The sequence below is a fragment of the Xiphias gladius genome, chromosome 19, assembly GCF_016859285.1.
Source record: "Xiphias gladius isolate SHS-SW01 ecotype Sanya breed wild chromosome 19, ASM1685928v1, whole genome shotgun sequence".
Taxonomy (NCBI): Eukaryota; Metazoa; Chordata; class Actinopteri; order Istiophoriformes; family Xiphiidae; genus Xiphias; species Xiphias gladius.
The window spans coordinates 24,031,203-24,051,083 of record NC_053418.1 but is presented as its reverse complement, the minus strand read 5'-3'; the positions used below and the strand labels follow the sequence as shown (position 1 = coordinate 24,051,083).

The 19,881-nt window shown below is 41.8% G+C and overlaps 1 protein-coding gene across 15 annotated transcripts in view; it reads right to left on the bottom strand.

Annotated features, from left to right (window-relative positions):
* arvcfb (ARVCF delta catenin family member b) overlaps window positions 1-19,881 on the bottom strand; it is a 165,496-nt gene that overhangs the window by 95,260 nt on the left and 50,355 nt on the right. The window contains exon 1 of one of the 15 annotated variants that reach the window (XM_040155940.1): window positions 13,549-13,807. The exons of the other annotated variants lie outside the window; for them this stretch is intronic. Coding sequence (XP_040011874.1) covers window positions 13,549-13,569 — 21 coding nt within the window. The 5' untranslated portion in view covers window positions 13,570-13,807. Of the gene's footprint in view, window positions 1-13,548; window positions 13,808-19,881 lie in introns of those variants that run through there. 15 annotated transcript variants of the gene reach the window in all.

The following is a 19,881-nucleotide window of genomic DNA, read 5'->3' as shown; positions in this document are numbered from 1 at the left end:
GGCAGTCTTGAATCATCAGCAGCTCTTTAGCGAATCAGTGAAGGACTTCTCATAACAATAGCAAAGCTGCTAAACTGCCTCGCTGCCCAACAATGCATCACACCACAAAAACAGGGTAATGATATCTGGCACATGACTACTTTACTTCAGCACACGAGACATCTTGGTTGCATTCCAGAAAGCAGGTTTAGTGAAAACTCTGAGTTTGTTAAGCCTGAGAAGAGGGAAACTCAGAGTTTCCTGTTCCAGAAGTTACTGTAGTAACTCACTCTGTGAACCTAACCTGGTCTCTGACAGTTTTTTTTCAACAAATCCTGAGTTTCTCTCTGTCTCTTCCCCTCCTGCCAAACCTAAAGAAGCTGTCTGACATGTCATTTCATTTCCTTATTGATACAATCGATGTCAAAGTACATATCGGAACACATTAATCTGCAGAAGTTTAAGTCAAGAGAAGATCAAAATCCCGGCTGGATAGTAGTTTGTTCCCCAAGGCCTATCCTTACTAAGGTCACCACTTTTGTACTCAATCAGTCATCAGTGTAAGACAGAGACAGTGATCTCTGTCTTACATTAATACAAATCGTGGATTCATCTTCAGCGCAGAATAAAATCTATACTTTGTCTGTCTTTAAAAAACTCTGACTCTGTGGACATTTAAACAAGGTTGTCAATCAGTTCCCCTGCACTGAAACGTTTACCATACATTACTGTAGTAATCACTGTAAATTTAAAAAATATGTATGAAGCTTTAGACAGATAAGAAACTAATCTATGAACAGTCATTCCTCGTGTTGTCATTGGTCACACTGATACAACATTACTATCTTAGTCACTTATGTGTGTTTAAAAGGTCAAATTTTTACAGGAGTGCTACAAATGGCACTTCCACACTGCACACCAAAAGAGAAGCCACGTGGGGAGTGGACTGCTATTTTCTCCCTAAAAACAAGGGCTTCAAATTCCTAACATGTTGTGGAGATTAGAGAGCAATTCGTTTGAATTCCGAGCCCCATATGGTGACAAGGTGCTCGCATCTCCCCCTATTAGAGGTTTGTTTTCCTTGCCAGGAGTTCCAGCACTTGTTTTCTAGAGCCAAAATAAAGATTAAGCAACAGAGGAAAGCGTATGGAAGCCCAGCAGTGCGTAGTGAAATAATGCTCATTTTGGTCTGAGTGGTTAAACCTCCTCTCGTCAGCTGCTCCTAGAGTAGGCTCTGGACTATAAATTCATTATGACTCATTTGGGGTATTAGACCACTGTTGTTCCAGTCTCCTAAATCACCTCTATAGACTTCTGGGACAATACACAGTGATTTAGCCCTTAGACACTTTCATTGAAAAGATGGTGGAATTCTTGGTTCAATCTGCAATGAATCCAGTGAATAAGCAATAAGCTCCTATTATGCAAATCTCTTGAGTTTTACGGGAAAAGCCCCACCCTCACTGCAATCTATACAGGACCTTTTACCTGTGTGAGTGCTCAGCAATTTCGAAGACGATTGGCTGCTATAATCGAGTGTTTACTGAGCTATCTCACGAGAGTATAGCAGCATCAGTACTGGCATCAACAAAACAAACCCCCATTGAGGTTTTTCTGGAGTAACATGAAAACAGATTCTCTGCACATCCAGCTTGAATTAGGTTGTCACAGTCAGAGAAATTAGTCTGTGTAACTGTCTGAGTGCATGGCTGTCGTATTTCATCACACCCGTTGTTTCACAAGACCAGCCTGGTGACACACACAAAAACAGACCCAGCAGACATGAACATAAAACGTCATCTCTGCTGGATCCCAGTTTGACATCAGACGGCCTAAAAGAGGCATGAAAGAGATATTATTCCTTCGAGCCACAGCCTCTTGAGTGCCGTCACCAAACCAAAGCAGTTTGTTGCATCATCAAGGCTTCCCTGCTTGTTCAAGCTGGGATATTAGAGAGAGAAAACACAATGCTGACTGATTGGGACTCCAACAGCCCCATTAGCAAGGCACGTTCCAGACGCATGCAACAATTACGGCAGCTCTGCCTGCCAGAGAGGACTGAAAAAAACCATGGGCAGCGAAATGCTCATCATTCAAAGCAGCCAAGCTGAAACCCTAAGCTAAAAGATGTATAAAAATTAATACAAAAATGATATTGTCTACAGTGAGTCTGCTGCACATTTGTAATAGCTTCATTATGAAGGTGCTCAGAGGCAACCCAAAAAAATATTCTAATTCCAGTGAAAAGAAAACTGCACTCTGACGATATTTGGACAACTTGGACCTGCTGTGATACCAATGAGAAGTAGTGGAGAAGCAGAATACGCACATCCAACTTTTGAATATGCAACGCAAAGACAGATGGATAAGTTCCTGAATAAATCACCAACAGAGCATTAAACCAGTTTGCAGGTAATTTATATCATTTTTTTAACTTTTCCATGTCCACGGAGGACAGAAATGTGTCTACTCACAGCCATGGTAAGGTCCGCCTGTGGCAGATTTCTCCTGGACTCACACACTCCTCTGAGAGCAAAAAGGAGCTTCAGCACTACACAGAGGCTGACCCACTTCAGAACTTCACTGCACAGTACTGCAGTGCTGCCGCTAGCAGAGTTCACAAACACTGCCAAATATACACAGTACACAGGAATTCACACAAAGAAGCATCTTTAACAATCCCTCAGCATCAACAATGTGCACAAACACAGAAATACACAGACTGTGTATAGTAAACATACCAAAGAAATGTAGTTTTAAACTCTATCCTGCAGCTCCTCCCTGGAGGGGTTATCTGCAGTGAAAAGGCAGAGAAAGTTTTCCTCTGCAGCACCCGCTCTAGACACCGCAGACCTCTGCACCCTTCAAACCCCAAAACACGGAAAGCTGAACATAATATGCCTAAGTTTGACTTTGAAATAAAACTCTGACAGATTAGGTGCCGTGAACTGGCACCATATAGACAGCATTTAGGAATCCATGCACTCAGGAAGAAAGCATATTCAAAGGACTTTTCAGAGAGCACAGCTGTGGCAGAGCAGAGGCAGGAGCGTTCGGCCGAGAGGGAAAGTTAATTATGTTTGTTGGTGTGTGTTGGAGAGAGAAGACAGGAGGTTTGTTTGCCACAGAGACCGGACTACAGCATAACAGCAGCAGCTTGTGGCTTGGGGCTCCAGGGTTGGAGGGCTGGGGACATCATGCCAGTCCTGCTGCCTGCAAGTCTCAGATTGCAGAGCATAGATGGAGGCCTGTAATTTCAGATCGGTCTCTGCGCACGTGCCCACTGTGATTTCCACACCACAATGTGGCAGGGGACACAATAGCTCTCCCTTTGAAGAATGTCCCACATATTTAGTATCCAACTCTCAGCCCCTGCTGCGATGACCATATTTCAGAGAGATTGGTTGGAATAATTCTGGACTGTTTCAAGAATGCAGGCAGTTTGTCATTACTAATATAGCGGAACATGACCATATTTGCATATTGATCATTTGTAAAACTATAACACAACAAAAAAATACAGCTGTAATGAATTGCTTAGGACTGTAATCCACCATGTTTTTTGGTCAATATATCAGAATTAAATCACTGGTGTAACACGAAAACTGACACATTTGCCAAGATTCCGAAGGACACACCGAGTTTGTTGACTTATCCAATGGTGTTTAACTTATTACTCATACAAATAATACACTGTATTTACAATCATGTTATCCTGTTGGGCTATATGTTGATATACTGTATACTGGGAGATGATACAAGTTTTTCAATATGAGGCAGCTCCCCCTTTGGTCCCAGTTGTGGTGGGACATTGAAGGCAGTGTGGCAATCAATGGTAATATTACAGGATTTTGCATCAATGTCATAATACACATTGATTTCTCAGGTATTTAATTCAATGACTCAGCCAATTATCAACTTTCCAATTTGATTATTGTATCTATTACCAGTTTCTGGATAGAATTTCCATAGAATCTGTTACATCACTGGATAAGGCCCCCATCTATGAAGTGATCTCCCAGGTGAGTGCCTGGTGACCAGGCACCTGTGGGGCCTGGTTTGGCTCTGGCCCAAGAAGATAACATGGGGCCACTACTGTGTGCAGGTCTCTGTTTTTTTTTTTGTGTCGTCAGCTAGCAGATTTGGGCGCCTTTGTACGCTGACACCTAACTACAGAAATGGGCCGTGGAATTGGGCAGTTTGTAGAGTGTTCAGTGCTTTTGCACACCAGGGTGAACGCTTACATATGTTTTTTTGTGTCAGGATATGCTACTGTCCTGTCTGTCAACACATTTCAGAATAGCAGCAAATTTATCCCAGTCGCTACCGACCATACATTGGCTAGTTCTGTCTGTATGGTGCGTCCAATGTGTCCAGTAAGGCAACAGTACGTGACACTGCCAGTGTGTCATGCACTTCATGGGTCATGCACTTCAATTCTGTGTCATCCACAGAATTGAAGTAAATTTTCATTTCCCCCTAAAAGTTTTTTTTCCTGTCTGTAGATAGTACCATCTGAGCTCATTTCTGCAGGTAATTATAGGAGGTGGTAAAGCACTTAGCACACTTCACTTTCATCACCATTAGCCGTACAAGACCATAACAAGGCCTTGTTAAAGTCACAGCAAGAGCGGCGTGAGAACATGACCTATCAAGTGCAGTCAGTCTGTTCTCCCATGACTTCTGGCTCACCGGTAAATGAGGCATCTGCACTGCACAAGGAGTGCATTGATACATGTTCTGCTGGCCAGTTACAAACACCAGCCACCTTAATTAGCACCAGTGTTTCAGGGACATCATGCTTGAAGGACTGTGGATAAATGACACAGGGAACACAGCGGAGTTGGGTTATGGCTTGGAGCAGAGTGAGAAATCAGTGCTGCCATCAGAGCATTCAATCCTGGAATGTATCTGCTCCATGACCCCAAAAACACTCCCTGTGTTCCCTTGTGGCCTGAACAACAGAAGCTGTAGCTGGCCACTCCTTCACAGGAACTTATTCAATACCCCCCCCCCAGTTATCCAGTTGGTAGGGGTGGGTTATATGTTGATATAGCGCCCCCACCACCACCACCACCACCACTCCCAACACACACGAACACCCTACCCCCCATACACACACACTGAGAGCCAGATTCAGGAGAGAAAGGAGCACACAACAGGCGAAGAGCGGGTTTTATTGGATTAAGCCTCTCTTAACTGTTCTAGAATATGATGGAAAGAATTTGGGAATTCAAGGAGGTCTGTGTCCACAGGCCTTGTTTGCTTAACTCTGAAAACTTTGCAGGGTTTAGTGCACTCTTTTCCACACATCCTAAATCTGAAGAGGTAAAAAAAAGGGGAAAAAACAAGCCTCAGTACATCTCCTGACCAACCAGGGTGTTAAATTGAGACCTCCTTTGAATCTCTAAGGATCCTGGAAAGCCGTTTGGTAACCTATGGCAACCTAGAAGAGCCATAGGGAAATAAATACACATCTGAGTGTAACGGTCATAGGAGCCAAATGTCCAGTTAGGAAAACATAGGCTTTGATTCTTCAGCACTGGGTATGTTTTAGAGGCAATGTACTTGCAGTATCACTCTTCAGAGATTTTTTTTTTTTCCCGTAATGTCTACAAGCACACATAAAACCAATGACAACAGCAAACGTACAGAGGTTGGAGCTATTTATGTCAGTGTCTGCCTTTTTGAGACATTTAAAAGCCCAAATAATGTTGGAAAATTAGGTATTCTAGTGACTCAGTCACTAATGTACCTGCACCATCAGGTAATGACTGTCCTCCCTCTCAGACACTGACACTCTCCCAGTGTATTATTATCTAATAGAGCAAAAATGTAATTTAAGATGCTAAATATAGAATATTTCATCAAAATAGTATTTACACAATAATTCTGAAAGCAGAGTATGATAGCCGTAAAAAAAAAAAATGGGACCACTATTGAGAAAATTCTTTTATTTTGTTTTGCTTTCTCTGTGTTCATTTTGTGTCCCAGAGTATGATTTCCCTCTAATCTTGCAGGATTGAGTTAGTAATTTGTGCTGTGTTTCATGTCTACTGTGGTTCTACTGGCCTGCGACTCAGTCCTGACACAACCTTTTCTCTTCAACTACGATGTCCTATTACCAAACTAAAAGCTTGCTTGGCTGGAGCAACAGGATACTGGCAGCTCCAAAAGCCCACACCACAGGGCCAGGATTGTACACTCTCCAACCCAGCTCAGAGTGTTAAGTACAGCACCTTCCACTGATGGTTGGCACCTGTCCCTCCATATCCGCAGACCTGGCTGGCACAGATCAACACTTCGCCACGCTCCACTTCACAACCTATTACACATTCCAAACAAATTAAATATGAGGGGGTGTGATGGGCCGAGATGGTATTTCGTGGAGCCCCAGCAGCCAGCGCAGGCCACGCATGCAGTAGAGGTTCATTAGACAACTCAATAGAGCTATGTGGAATGTGCGAGGAGGCGCATCACTCCATTGTTCACCAGTGGCTCCTCTGGGACTGGGCTAAGCACATATCAAGAGAAGATGAGGAGATGAGTAACAATGCTGTGCCATCACATGTAATGGCATATGACAGCCAGCCCAGTGTCTAGATGCCTCTATTGTAGAAACCATTGAACTGTGTAAACTGTTGTCTGCAAGGAGAATTGGCAGCGCTGAGAATGCCAGGAACTCGTTTATCTTTTTCATTTTATGAGGTTTTGTTCCTGGTTTGGCTGAACTCTTGCCACTGGTTAGCATAATGTTTGTGTGCAGGCCGGTTTGGGGCCAGAGCTGTGGCAACTGTGGCTGGGTGTAGCAAGGGCCGTTGTGGCCCCAAGGCCGGTCAGCTTACAGTGGTTTGGACTTTCCCTCTCACTCTCTCCTCCTCTATCACCCTCTTTTATTTTTCTCCCTGGACCAAAGCCATCAGCAGTTACAGCAACTATTATGTGTTTGTGAGGTTCAGAGCAGCATTCTAATGAAGTGACGGACCTCATCAGCGCACTTCAACCGCCAGCGGGTCAGTAACGACCAGTCCTCACTTCAAACTCCATACAGGCTTCGTGACTGAGCTTGGTCAGTGTTCAGATACAGTGAGCCTTTTGCTGCTGATTCAAATTCAAATCAAAAAATTAGTTCCTGATACATCAGGATTATCTAACACTGATCTAATATAATGTCTACATTTTCACTTATTTCCCTGCTAGTGCCAATGAATGTTATCTTATGTGATTAAAAAATAAAAACTTTGAGTGTGGTGAATTTACATAGATTTAATATCTTAGGTTTGTGACAGAAAGACGTAGATTTACCTAAGCAATTTTTCTCCATTTTGATCTTAAATTTATCACTATTAGTCAAAATTTCTGTAGATGGTAGCTTCGATCAAAAAATATCTGTTTGGCTTCAGCTGGCTTTCCAAAACCCCAATGACTGTGATGACTTCTTACTGCAGTTAAAATAAATAAACCGAGGATGCCTCATGCAAACTCCTCGCACTGCCACATGTCAGTGTAATCTGAATGGTCGGCCAACACTGATAGAGCCCTACTAAAGAGCTGTCAGAGGGAATCATTAATCCCAAAAGGCAGCATGAGACAGATGGTACGATGATGGAGGATCGATGCTCTCCCCGGCATCCCAAATGCTTCCAGCGGCCGGCCCAGGGACAGGAAGTGGGCTAATCCCTCAAAAGAAAGTTCCAGACTAAACATGCTAGAGGAGCCTGAGCCATCTCCCACTACCCCAGCCCCCACGCCTGCACTACATGTGCTGCTTAGTACAATGTGGATGGTACTAGAGGGAGTTAAAGAGAGAAAAGGAGAAGTAGGGAGGCGTTTGTTCCTGCGTTTCTGGTTGAGGGAAGCTTTATGAGGACTTTGACCTTCCCCCTCAGGGGCCCTCTAAAAGGTCCCCAGCTGCAGGACAGAGGGGGTTGGGCCTATATGAACTATACGTAACTGTCCAAGAAGTTCCAGTTCTTTTGAAAAGGCCCCAGAACTATATCCCTGTCCGATTGAAGATCTGGTTGGCAGCAGTGTTCCCAGCATGGAGCACAGGAAAAGTGGGAAAAGTGAGGAATAACCCACTACAAAGTCCTCATCGACTTTTGACAGTCTTATGTTCTGTTCAAGATAAATTGTACATATCATATCAATTAATCCACTAATTCCATGGGATATCTGAGTACTGTTTATGGTCCTGCAGTCCATCTAATGCTCTTGAATGATTGTTTTCTTCCCCATAGTGGAAATTAAATCAGTACTGTCAAAATTATACTGAGACACTTACAGGGCAGTCTGGTTGTCAGTTAGGGTCAAATTCTTTCACAGCACCTTTATACATCAACACTCACATTGCCAGCTGTTTTTCTTTGGACACAATGCTGAGAAAATTGGAATTTGCAGCCAGTGGTGTCATCAATCACTGGCTTTAAAGATCACTAGGGTCCATATTTGTCCACAGTGCTGCCCAAAGAACTGTCACATCTGCTACTTTAACCACAGTCCCTGCTGGAAAGCCAATTACTGTGGTGACACATGCAAACATACACAGAAAAACAAGTACAGTATATGTACAGGAAAATTTGCAAATACACATACATGCACACAAACACAGTCCCATGCTGCTTTTTAGCCAGTGCAGCAAGTCCTTTTCTTCTGAGACCAGTGATTTCAGTCCACTCCTGCATACACTTGCTTTTAATCTGTTCAGTTACTCTATTTTCACTATTATTAGCACTCCAAGCATCTTTTGACAGTCACACTAATAATCAGACCTTACTGATCATGGTTTTATGATCATCATTCAATGGGAGAATGATGTTTATATCTCTTAATTAGAGCATTAGGTCATGTAAAAACCAAACTGTTGCTATTATGTAATCACGCCACCATTAGGGTATGAGATTAACATGTAAATATTGTCACTATAATAATTACAGCCTTGATGTGCCTGCTAGCTCAACTTTAATTTGTTTATTTAAAGTGTAATGAGTTCTACTTCCCTGGCTTTCTGGTCAGCCTCTGTCACAATGTGACAGAGCTTCTTTTGCTTTCTGTGGGGCAAGTGGTTGTCTTATCTATCCGATCAAAAAAATGGCTCTTGTTGCTGGCTTCCAGCAGCATAGAAAGGAAGGTGTTTATTGGACACAGTCAGGGAAACCAGGAATCCCACTCCCTTATAAAAAGGGCTACCCTGTGTCTGGCCTGCAGACAAATGAGTGAGTAAATAAGCCGGGGAACCAATTTATGTTCCTCTGTGGCCTCTGGCATGTGTGTGTGCATTTGTGTGTTGAAGTGAGAGTGGACTGACATCGTGTCTACATCTCACCTCAGGACGATTTACCGTACTTGGCATCAGGAAAAACACAAAAAACTCACCATCAGCCAAGAAGTCATTAACAAGTCATTTGAAGGTAATTGTACAAAATGTAACCCAGGGAAACACAATGTAATGTTTTCAGATGTGCATGAAATATATACATGCACGCAGGCTTCATACTTTATGAACCCTGCACACATTTTTGATAGCAGGCACGCTGTAAAACTGAATAGGTAAAAACAACAGCTCTAGCAAGATAATAAGCTGCCATCTCATTAATGCGCTGCTTCTTCTCCCCAGTGCTGTTTCCAAACATAGCAGTATGAAAGCATCCATCTCGAGGAACCCCCCTCCAGCCTTCCAATTTACTGCCACTCACCTTTTTTTAATTCCATCAGCGTGATGACGAAAGCTGAGAGAGCATTATGGTCCTCACATGTGGTCAGACAGTGAGTGAACGACTGCAGGCCTGCATCGGTCACACTATCAGCCTGCCAAATGGGTTAGGACAGAAGAGAGGGGAAGCCAAGGCAGAGGGGAGGGGTGGTCTGGGCCTATAGTGCCAAGGGTTGAGTGGCCCCTGTGGACCCCTAGTGCTCCAGAGAAGACAACCACAGAGTAAACACCAAAAACTTGAGGTTGTGTTCATATGGTCCACAGAAAGAACATACAGTGTACTATGTATAGTACAGTGTCATACTTGTTGGGGTCAAATAGCATTTGCACATATTTCTTAGTGTTTGTTTAAACCCACTTGGCAGACCATATGGATGGTAAACTGTTACATCAGGAGATTTCAGATAAAGTAAACCAAACAAACTTTCAAAAAATAACTATAGCAACTGTACCCTAGATTTCCATTAGATTACCGTGGCTATCACTTCAAAATATACAGTACCAAGTAGGGAGGCAATTATTATTTTCATTATGAATTAACCTGTTGGTTATTTTTTTTGATTAATTTATTTAGATCTCAACAATTAGTTAACAAATCGATTGGTCAGTTGTGTAGCTAGTGTGCTCAAAACTGTAGGGAGATGTTAACTTATAACTGCAGGCAGTGAACAGGCAAAAATACTTACAAAGAGGCAGGAGCACTTTTACGGTTATGCAGCACAAACTTTATTCCATAAACTGATATTTTGGAACTAGTGTCACTGCTTCTTTTTCACAGGTCTACATTTAATCAATTAGTCAATCAACAGAAAATCCAAATGAAAAAAAAACATTGATACATGATTGAACATCTAAATTCGGGACTCTTGGTTGGACAAAACAGGCATTTTTTTTTAAATTTTTTTTTTTTTAACCATTTTCTGACATTTTATAGACTATAATCTGCAGATTGATCAATACTGAAATCCTTAGTCGTGGCCCCAAATGGTTTAACTGCTTAGTCTAAAAGATGTCAAAAATAGAAAGGTTTCCAGAGCCCAAGTTGACACATTCAAATTACTTGTTTTATCAGATGAATAATCCAAAGATATTTCATTTACAATTATATAAACCAGAAAAAAGCAGCAAATCCTCACATCTGAGAAGCTGGAACCAGCAAATGTTTGGCATGTTTGCTTGATTATCTGAGGATAGTGGTATTACAAAAAAGGCCACTGAGGTAATGAAACACTTTGTATTGAGAATGACGAGTTATAAGAATTTGCAAAGATACCAAGCATAAATGCACTGATGCACTCTCCACAGCTATTGACCGCTCATATGTTTCCGGTCACTGAAATTATTCTTGTATGACCTCCCTTCCCCAAACAAAGGCACTCCCCATGCTCTAAATGTCTTCAAATATTGATCTGCACATCTTCTGCAGTCACACAAGGGAAGCCTGAAGAAAGGAATGGAAAAGAATACACAAAGACAGACGAGTTGTCATACAAGAACACCCCCGCAGAAAAAAAAAGATGGAGAGAAGTTTGACAGCTTTTTAATTTCGGTAAGAAATCACACAGCATCATAGGAGGAGGAACGCTCAGTTGCTGCAACTGAAAGCTCCACTAGCTGTCAGGAAGCTGGCAGTAACCCGCAGTCTGAAGACAAGACCTTCTTTAGTCTTCAGCTGAATCCCTGATGAATTATTTTGTTATTCAGACGGGTCCTTCTAGCTTGCGGAGGAAAAATAAAGTCAGTTTTTGGATAGACCTTGGCAAGATGATGACTACTGGATTATTCATGTTATGCTTTCTCCTTCACGACAAATCTATTCTTCTATTTTTTCACGAGCAGAAGATGCTATGGCCTCTGCAACTAAATTCAGAGGATTTGGGCGCTACCCTGGTGGTGTAAAGTTCTAAAATAAAAAGCAGTTTATATTTAACACAGACGTGGTCTGGTGCAGGCTCCCCCACTAATTGAGGGCTACGCAGTGATCTGCAGTGGGCTAAAACTCATTTACTGTAAGCTCTGCTGCAGCACTAAGATGGGGTCAAGGCAGAGCAACATCTCTTTCAACGCCACTTGCTGAGTATAAAAACTGATTTTAAGCTATTCGATACCCTGAGGGACATACAGATTACAGTATAGAGCACTAATGCTAAAAGTGGCAGCTGGAAAGGCCTCAAATGACAACTCAACACTTGTTCTAAAGGCCCAACAGCCATAACTGAGCCAAAGCAAGGAGAGTGACAAAAAAAACAACAACATGGACACTGAAATCGATCCATCTATGGCTTAAGTGTGACTTGGACACATGTTTTACCCCCCATACCCTTCAGCACTACCCAAGCAGGTGCTTCCTAGCTGTGGAATGTTGAATGCTGAGTTGAAAAGGTCACACCATGATGCCGGCCTGCCCCAAAGTATGCCAACTATCTCGCTCCTACAAGGGTCATGGCCTTTGACCCACTTTGGGATGCCTTCGGGGAAGACACGCTCTCAGGTTATGGACATGCATTTCATCCCATTCACATAATCCAAGCCAACAGATTCCAACAGAGAACTTTTGCCCTGCTTTAGATCCATCAACCTACACTTGGAGTACAGCCTTCAAACTTATCAAGACCAAGGGATGGCAAGAACAAAGAGTGTGAGAGGGAGAAAAACAGCTTCTCTTTCTGGCAGAGGCTCCTCGAGTTATCTGGTGGCACCCATCCAGGGGGCAACTGTTAACGTATTATAATCAGGGCAACGTGGAGAGCGGACAGAATGTTTTTGTCTGACAGTCAGGGGTTTGGTAACTCCACCCCTCTCAGCCTGGCGGAGGAGAGCAGTGCTGATGGAGGTTGACCTTACTCAATCAGATTTTTTTCATCCACTTTCCTTCTTTTTTTTGGAAATCTGTCTTCTTTTTTTGTGCATCTGAGCACTGCCAAGCTCAGCAGGGAAAAGAGCGCTGTGATGGTGTAGGCTGCCTGTGGATGCACTTCAAAACACAGGGAACCCTTCCAATAATGTATGCGTATCATGCCCTGGTACGTACACACCCACACAGTCACATTAACACACTCGCAAGAGCTAACAAAAGCGCATTCCTGCGGTATCTGTGCAAGTGAAAGACAAAAGGGTTTAATACCATGTCTCTCACACAACTGGCACTACAGCTCAGGCTATAAATCTTGTCCCATGCTCATTCAGAGCCTCACAGGCAATGATCGGGGACAAACTTTCAATACTTCACTCTTGTCCCATGATCACACCAGTCAGTCTATAGGTGGTGGTGACACATCCGAGCCATGAATGTGTCAGGGACCTCATAAGTCACAGCACTGCTTTACTGAAAGGCAACCCCCTAGCACACACACGCACGCACGCACACACACACACACACACAAACACACACACACACACACACACACACACACACACACACACACACACACACACACAAGACCATCAGTAAACATATCTCATTTGCTATTTACAGCATGAAACGCTCACTAATTGGTGTAAGTACATGGCCCTCACTGTTTCTGGTGTCATGCAGCAGCCTGTACACAGGCATGCATACTACATACACACATGCACATATACAACACATCCGTATATGCACACACATACACGCTCTATCCTCCTGAAGAACATCGATTAATCTGAGAATCACTGCTCTCATATATCAAAACTGCATAAAAAATAAAAGCTATATGAAGGACACAAAGAGTGTTGTTGCAGGATAAAAATGAGAAACATGCAACAAAATCCAAACAATGAGGAATCAGTAAGGAGGAGGAGAAAGACAAGAAGAGTCGGACAGGCTGAAGATACGATGAAGGGAGAGAGAGGCGACCGGCAGGCACAGCAACACTAACCTGTTTCACTTCAGCAGGCATGGTTCAAAACCCCCCCCTTCGCTACCGCAAAAAATAAAAACCTCCCGGGGAAATACGTGACAACTATTTCCACCTCTCGGAAAAGTTCTCCTGTCCCTCCTCTCCTCCTCTCGTCTCCTCACGCTTTCCCTGTGTATTTAGGTTGAGTTTTCCCTCTGTGAGCGCAGAGGTAGCAGCTCAGACGCAGGCAGCCATCCTCTACTCAGCTGTGTCGAGCCAGACGGGGTTAGCAGTGAAAAACAGGAAGTGCAGCGACGTGCCTTTCAAAATAAAAGCGCGACTACGACACGTGCTCGCCAAACATAGCTTTAAAGATGTGTCGCTAACAACTAGAAAACAATGGTTAAAATTTAAACAACCAGAAAAAAAATATTTAATATTCAAGTTGCAGGTTGAGACTATGTTGTTACATTAAAAAAAGGTTAAATAGGTTTTTGAGGTTATTGTTATTTTCCATGTCTTTAGAACAGGTCCCAAATCCAAAACACCTGTTCCACAAGCTAACCTAGCAAAGCAAGCTACATACTGTATCAAGGTACTTACACATCATATAGTAGCCCTTGTAGTAGTTAACAGTCAACATGTATCTTGAGTAAAATGTATGAGTGTTTTATCGTGAAAGCTACCATTATTATTTTTCATTATTAACTTTTCTATCATTGAGAGTGCAAGTCCAAGTCGTTCCCCGAAAACAGTGACATAACGCACCTTCTGTTGGCCAGATTGGAGGTCACAGGTGATACACACATCTATAATGAAGTAGCAGGTGTGTACTACTATTTAAAGAGTAATAACCGTATACAAATATGTGTTTTTCTGTACTTGACAAGGGGCATTTCCTTAGGAAAACATGAGAATGTCGAGTATAGTATGAAGAATCTGGATTCATGTCCAAACTCAGTGGCAGTATGGCTGATTATTTTGAGCAGAAAGCTTGTCTTTTTGTTCATAAGGTATGAAAGAACGACTGACTTTTTTTTTTTTTTTTTTTTTTTGTGGAAACACTAATGCTTTTATTTTGACAGTAAAATCACTTTACATCCAGTGTAATTCTGGCTATCTCGAGCTGGATTGACACAGCTGAAAAAAGGACCCTGCTTTCTCCTTTGCAGGGATGCTGTATGGATGTATAGAGTGGAGAAAGATAGTGGGCAGAGGAAACCGATGTCCCTGCATAGTCCCCCCTCTCAAACGAAAGCAGGAATCCAAAAAAAGGAATGGAGCTGAACTGAACTGCGCACACACACACACACACACACACACACACACACACACACACACACACACACACACACACACACACACACACACACACACACACACACATACTCTCAGCAAAAAAGTTAGCCAGAGAGAGAACAAAAACGTCCAGGGCTTCGAGAAAGGGGGGAAAGAGGAGGTGTGTTAATAGAAAGGAGGGTTCCCAGACAGGGAGAAAGAGCTGTGTAGCAGCTCCCTCCCTCTCCTCCTCCTCCTTCTCTATCTCTCTCATTGGGTCTATGTCTCTTGCTCTATCTCTGGCATCTTAGTGGGGTGGGACTAACTCCCTCTATGCACTCCAGCTGCGTCTGTCTGTCAACCCGTCAACCCCTCCTCCTTGTTGGCAGAGACAGAGAGAGATGAGGAAAAAGTGGAGGCAGGGGGAACAGGGGCTCACTCACAAAACAAAAGTAGCCTCTACTGAAGCCTAGGCACCCCATACTCTGCAAATTTTTACACCCTATACACACACATGCACGCACAGCTCCTTTTCTCCACCTCTTTGTCCCATTCCTCTCACTGCACTTGACATACGGGAGGGGTGGGACGTACGTGAAAGAATTCACATTCAGATATCTATGACTGTGACCAAGACTGAATAGGAATGTTAATCTAATAATGTATATGGAAGCTTAACTAAGGACAACTTTGAGAGCAGTCTGAACAGACGGGAGAGAAAAAGGATGACTGGTCTAAAAAAAGAAAACAGAGAAAGGAGAAATCCCAAAAGAAGGGAAATGGCTGAGGTTTTGCATTCCACAAGTTTGGCAGTGCTATTTCATCTCCCTGAATGTTACTGCTCCATTTGTTCTTAATGAAAGACTTGGCCTGCAATGCACCATTACATTTAGATCTATTTACTTTCAACAATACGATTAAGAATTCACCCAACCAACATTACCTACAAAAAAAATTTTCTGTATAAATCTTCACATGTGTGTTTTGCATGTGTCCAGTTTAATGTCGTGTTTATTGTTTTAAGGACCCTTTGCCGAATTTCCATGCTATCTTGACTTAAACCAAACTATAAGTCTACGCTAGTGGCTCTGTGATGCTATACACAATGGTGCTGTGAGCTAAATGTTAGCTTCAGCAAGATAACATGCTTTCCAATGTTCATCTACTTGGTTTAGCCTGCTAACTTGCCAACATTTGGTAATTAGCAGTAAACACAATGTACAGCTAATGCTGAAGGAAATATCATTAGTTTTGCAATCAAGTCAAATAAATTTTATTTATATATTGTCAAATCAAAACAAAAGTTATCTCAGGGCACCTTTTATATAGAGCAGGTCTAGACCGTACTCTAAAATATTGTTTACAGGGACCCAACATTCCACCATGAGCAAGCACTTGGCGACAGTGGCAAGGAAAAACTTCCTTTTAACAGGTAGAAACCTTGAATAAGAGCCCAACAGGTATTTGGTCACAAACCAAAGTATTGGCTGGTTACAAATTTGAATTTTTGATTTGATGATGCCACTACATGACAAGTCAGGACATCACAGAAGTGATTACAACTCATCCTGAGGGGGCCGGAATATCTGTAACAAATTTAATTCAATCTATCCAATACCTGTCAAACATGTCACTCATAATCACACAAGTCAGCCTCATGGTGGTGTTAGATTTAAAATCAGGGATTCACCAAAGTCAGGGATTCACCAGGATTCACTCTCCGGCCCCTATAATATCTGTACCAAATTTCATGGCAATCAATTTAATAGTTTTTGTGACATATTACAAAAACCCAAAAATGTCAACCTCGTGGTGGTTGAAATTTAAAGTAAAGGTGTCACAAAAGACCCATGAATGTCTGAACCAGATTTCATGGCAATCCATAGTTGTTGAGATATTTCAGTCTGGCCCAAAGTTTGAGACATATGGTGACAATGCCATTCCTAGAACCATGTTGCTAGCATGGCTGAAAAATGATGTTGCTCTTTCCATATATGACTGGTACAATGCACCGCTGTATGGGGTTATCAATAAGTATACTGTTCCCAGGAAATGTAGAAAATTGACAACGAGGGTAAAAATTACATGACAGGTTGAGGCAAACTAAAGATCTAAAAAAGTATATTCAACATTTCATTTCAAAATAATTCCTGGAATGTCTTCAACATCACATGTTGGGGATACATAGTGTTTCCAGGAATGCCTGCTACTCTCAGACAAAATCTCTATTCCCTGAGTCTAGCCAACCCACGCCAGGGCCTTGTAAAATAAATGTACAAGGTGTATGAATAATCCAGGAGTTGTAATCAAAGCTCCTAAAGTCAGCCTTACTCTGTCAGAACGTACGGTGTGAAACAGATGGCAGAAAGGTTAATGCGCAGCAACAAGGTGCTTTGACATCCAGACACCTCCAACGAAACTGAATCTGTTAAAATCATGTTTTTCGCTTCAATTAAAGATACCGGATGCAGAGAAAAATGGAGAGAAAGATAGAGGAGCAAAAGTAGATACAGAAAGTAGAATGAAAGAGAAGCAACTTAAAAAGATATATGACGTTTCATTAAAAAAAATGTTTTTATAAATCTCCAATTTCAAAAGAGACTTTAATGATATTTAATTTTGAAAAGTACTTCCACGCTTCAAAGAATACATTTCTTGGGAAATACCTCTTTGTTAAAGTGTGAAGGTTGTAAGTTCAACCAAACAATCTCACTATACACAACGCAGGTCTGAAAAAAAAATGCATGTAAATGATTTTAAAGATAGTACTGACTTTGCTGTTCTAAGTTCTCTACAACAATCACTGGACAGTGTAGGGGACTGATAACAAAAATAATGTATGAGTGAGAGTGTACAGGGGCCAAGATGATCTGCTCTGCTACAGGCTGGCTGCTGTTTACTCAACAATGGCACAGCTTGCAAAAAATCCCTTATCTAATGACTTTTACTATCACGTTTTATTCTCCCCTTGAAAAATGGCTACTCAGCGATGCAGAGGATTAGAGTCCAATCTATTGGGGGCTTTTGTCTTGCAAAAAGGCAATTTTCCCTTCATTTAGGGAAATAAAGCTCTGTTTAAGTGACATCACTTCAGATCAAAAGGTTCTATTTTCTGTTTTTATGTCGCAATACTGTAATTGCAAAGCAAGATTTAAAATACAACTACAACAGTATTAGGCTTTTCCTAGTTTTCTGTCTTCTCATGTGTAATTGGGACACTGAATGAGGCACAAAGACAGAATTTGAACAAGTTTGAGGCTAACATGCAGCAAATTATCAACTTTTACACACAAAAACATTTTTCAAATCACCTTCATTTTAGATGAACCTACCCTCTAAATATGTAATGGAGTCCCTCATTGGCTGTTCAAGGGTATGTCTAAAAATGATAATATTTAATTAGTTTTTCCAGGGCCTAATACTTACCTTTCTGCTAAATTTCATGATAAATTCTTCTTCTCTCTTTCAGATTTGTTGTTGACAGGTGGTCCAGGTAACTGGCAATATATAAATTGCCACTTAGAGGTAAAATTCCATTTCTCATATGCTTCACTATATGTTTACATGTTGGTTTATAATCCATAGCTTCTTGATGGGTTTCAATTGGCTTCTTTAGTGATCAAGGTCAGCTGCTATCGTAAATGTGATTAATCTATAGAATGTTAAAATGTACAAGGGTGAGTTTTCCCATACATGGAATATGTGATTGGTATATACGCCCTTACTCAGCACAAAATGATCAGCTTGAATGAGGTCCTTGGAGAAAAAGGACTGGCAAGAGTAGTGCCCATCTTTTCAAACATTCCTGTATTATTACCATCATTCTCTGGACAACAACAAATCACTCTCAGACACTCCGTAAGAGAGTTTATATACCAAGCCCAACCTCTTTCCACCTCACCCTTTTCAAATATGCCAACATATAACGAGGGCCCCGCAGCCTGGCTTCAGTTTAAGACAAATGACATGATTTTTAGACCAAGTGTGTGTGCACAACTCTGTGACACAAAAAGCAAAGGTTTGCAAATTCCAGACTCTGTGATGTCGAGTCTTTTTAAAGTCTGTCCAGCCATGTAATGTGCCTCACCCTGAGGCAATGCCAGAACTCATATGTCAGCCAGCCAGAGTGCAAAGTCATTAGATGTACTGTATGTGTGGTTCTGACTTTATTGCTATAATCTGATCGTATACCAGCTGTAGACAACTGTTGCTGCACATACACCCCTGTTGTAGAGATTTGAATGCTGATAACCACATCAATGCACACAGGTGGAAGAGCGACGACTTACTAGCAAATACTAAGAAGTTTGCTTCTGTTAACATTAAACAGAATTGAGATTTTAGGCTAATTCCAGGTAAAGTACCCACCGGAGAGGACTCAGGTGGGTACTTTAGGACTCCCTTTCTGAGTTTTTAAATGCAGAGTTTGAGTCACTTTCCAGGAACTGTGAAAACAACTCTGGCATCAAAAACACTTTTAACATAAGTCCATTTGTATTTTTTGATTAACATGAGATCCCAAGGCAAGTTTACATGATTGCATGTATTTGCTGAGCAGCAATAAAGTGAAAGACACAGTTTTGCAGTTTATTCTGTGGAGAGCCGAGCTGAAAACTTGATTTGATTTACTTGGCAACAGATCTGAATGTCAGATTGTAGTAAGCTTTATAAAAGAACACACTGGGGCGAAATTGAAAAGAAATGTTTATCTCTATGTCACTTTTGCCATTAAGGCATTTGTTTTTGTAATGAATGCTCTGTTCAATAAAGTGCAAATTTACTCCTGCCAACCCCCAAAACAAGGCTCAGTGCTGCTTCTGGTCCTCATTTGATGACTATTTACATGCTTGTAAGTCATGTCATAAAAATGTCACACTAGTATATTAAACCTGTGAGGATAATTAAATCAAGGCTTTGAAGAATACCTCTAAGTACTACTACAAAGTTCTAAAACTGTTTTCAATTTAGTTTTTTTTTCACTTGAAGGGGATCAGCCTCCAGTCTTGTTTGGTTATCCTGCTGGACACTGGGAAGGGTGAGGTCACATTCCTCAGGTGGCATTGGTGTCCCGTGAAGGAGAGGGGCTTTATTTTA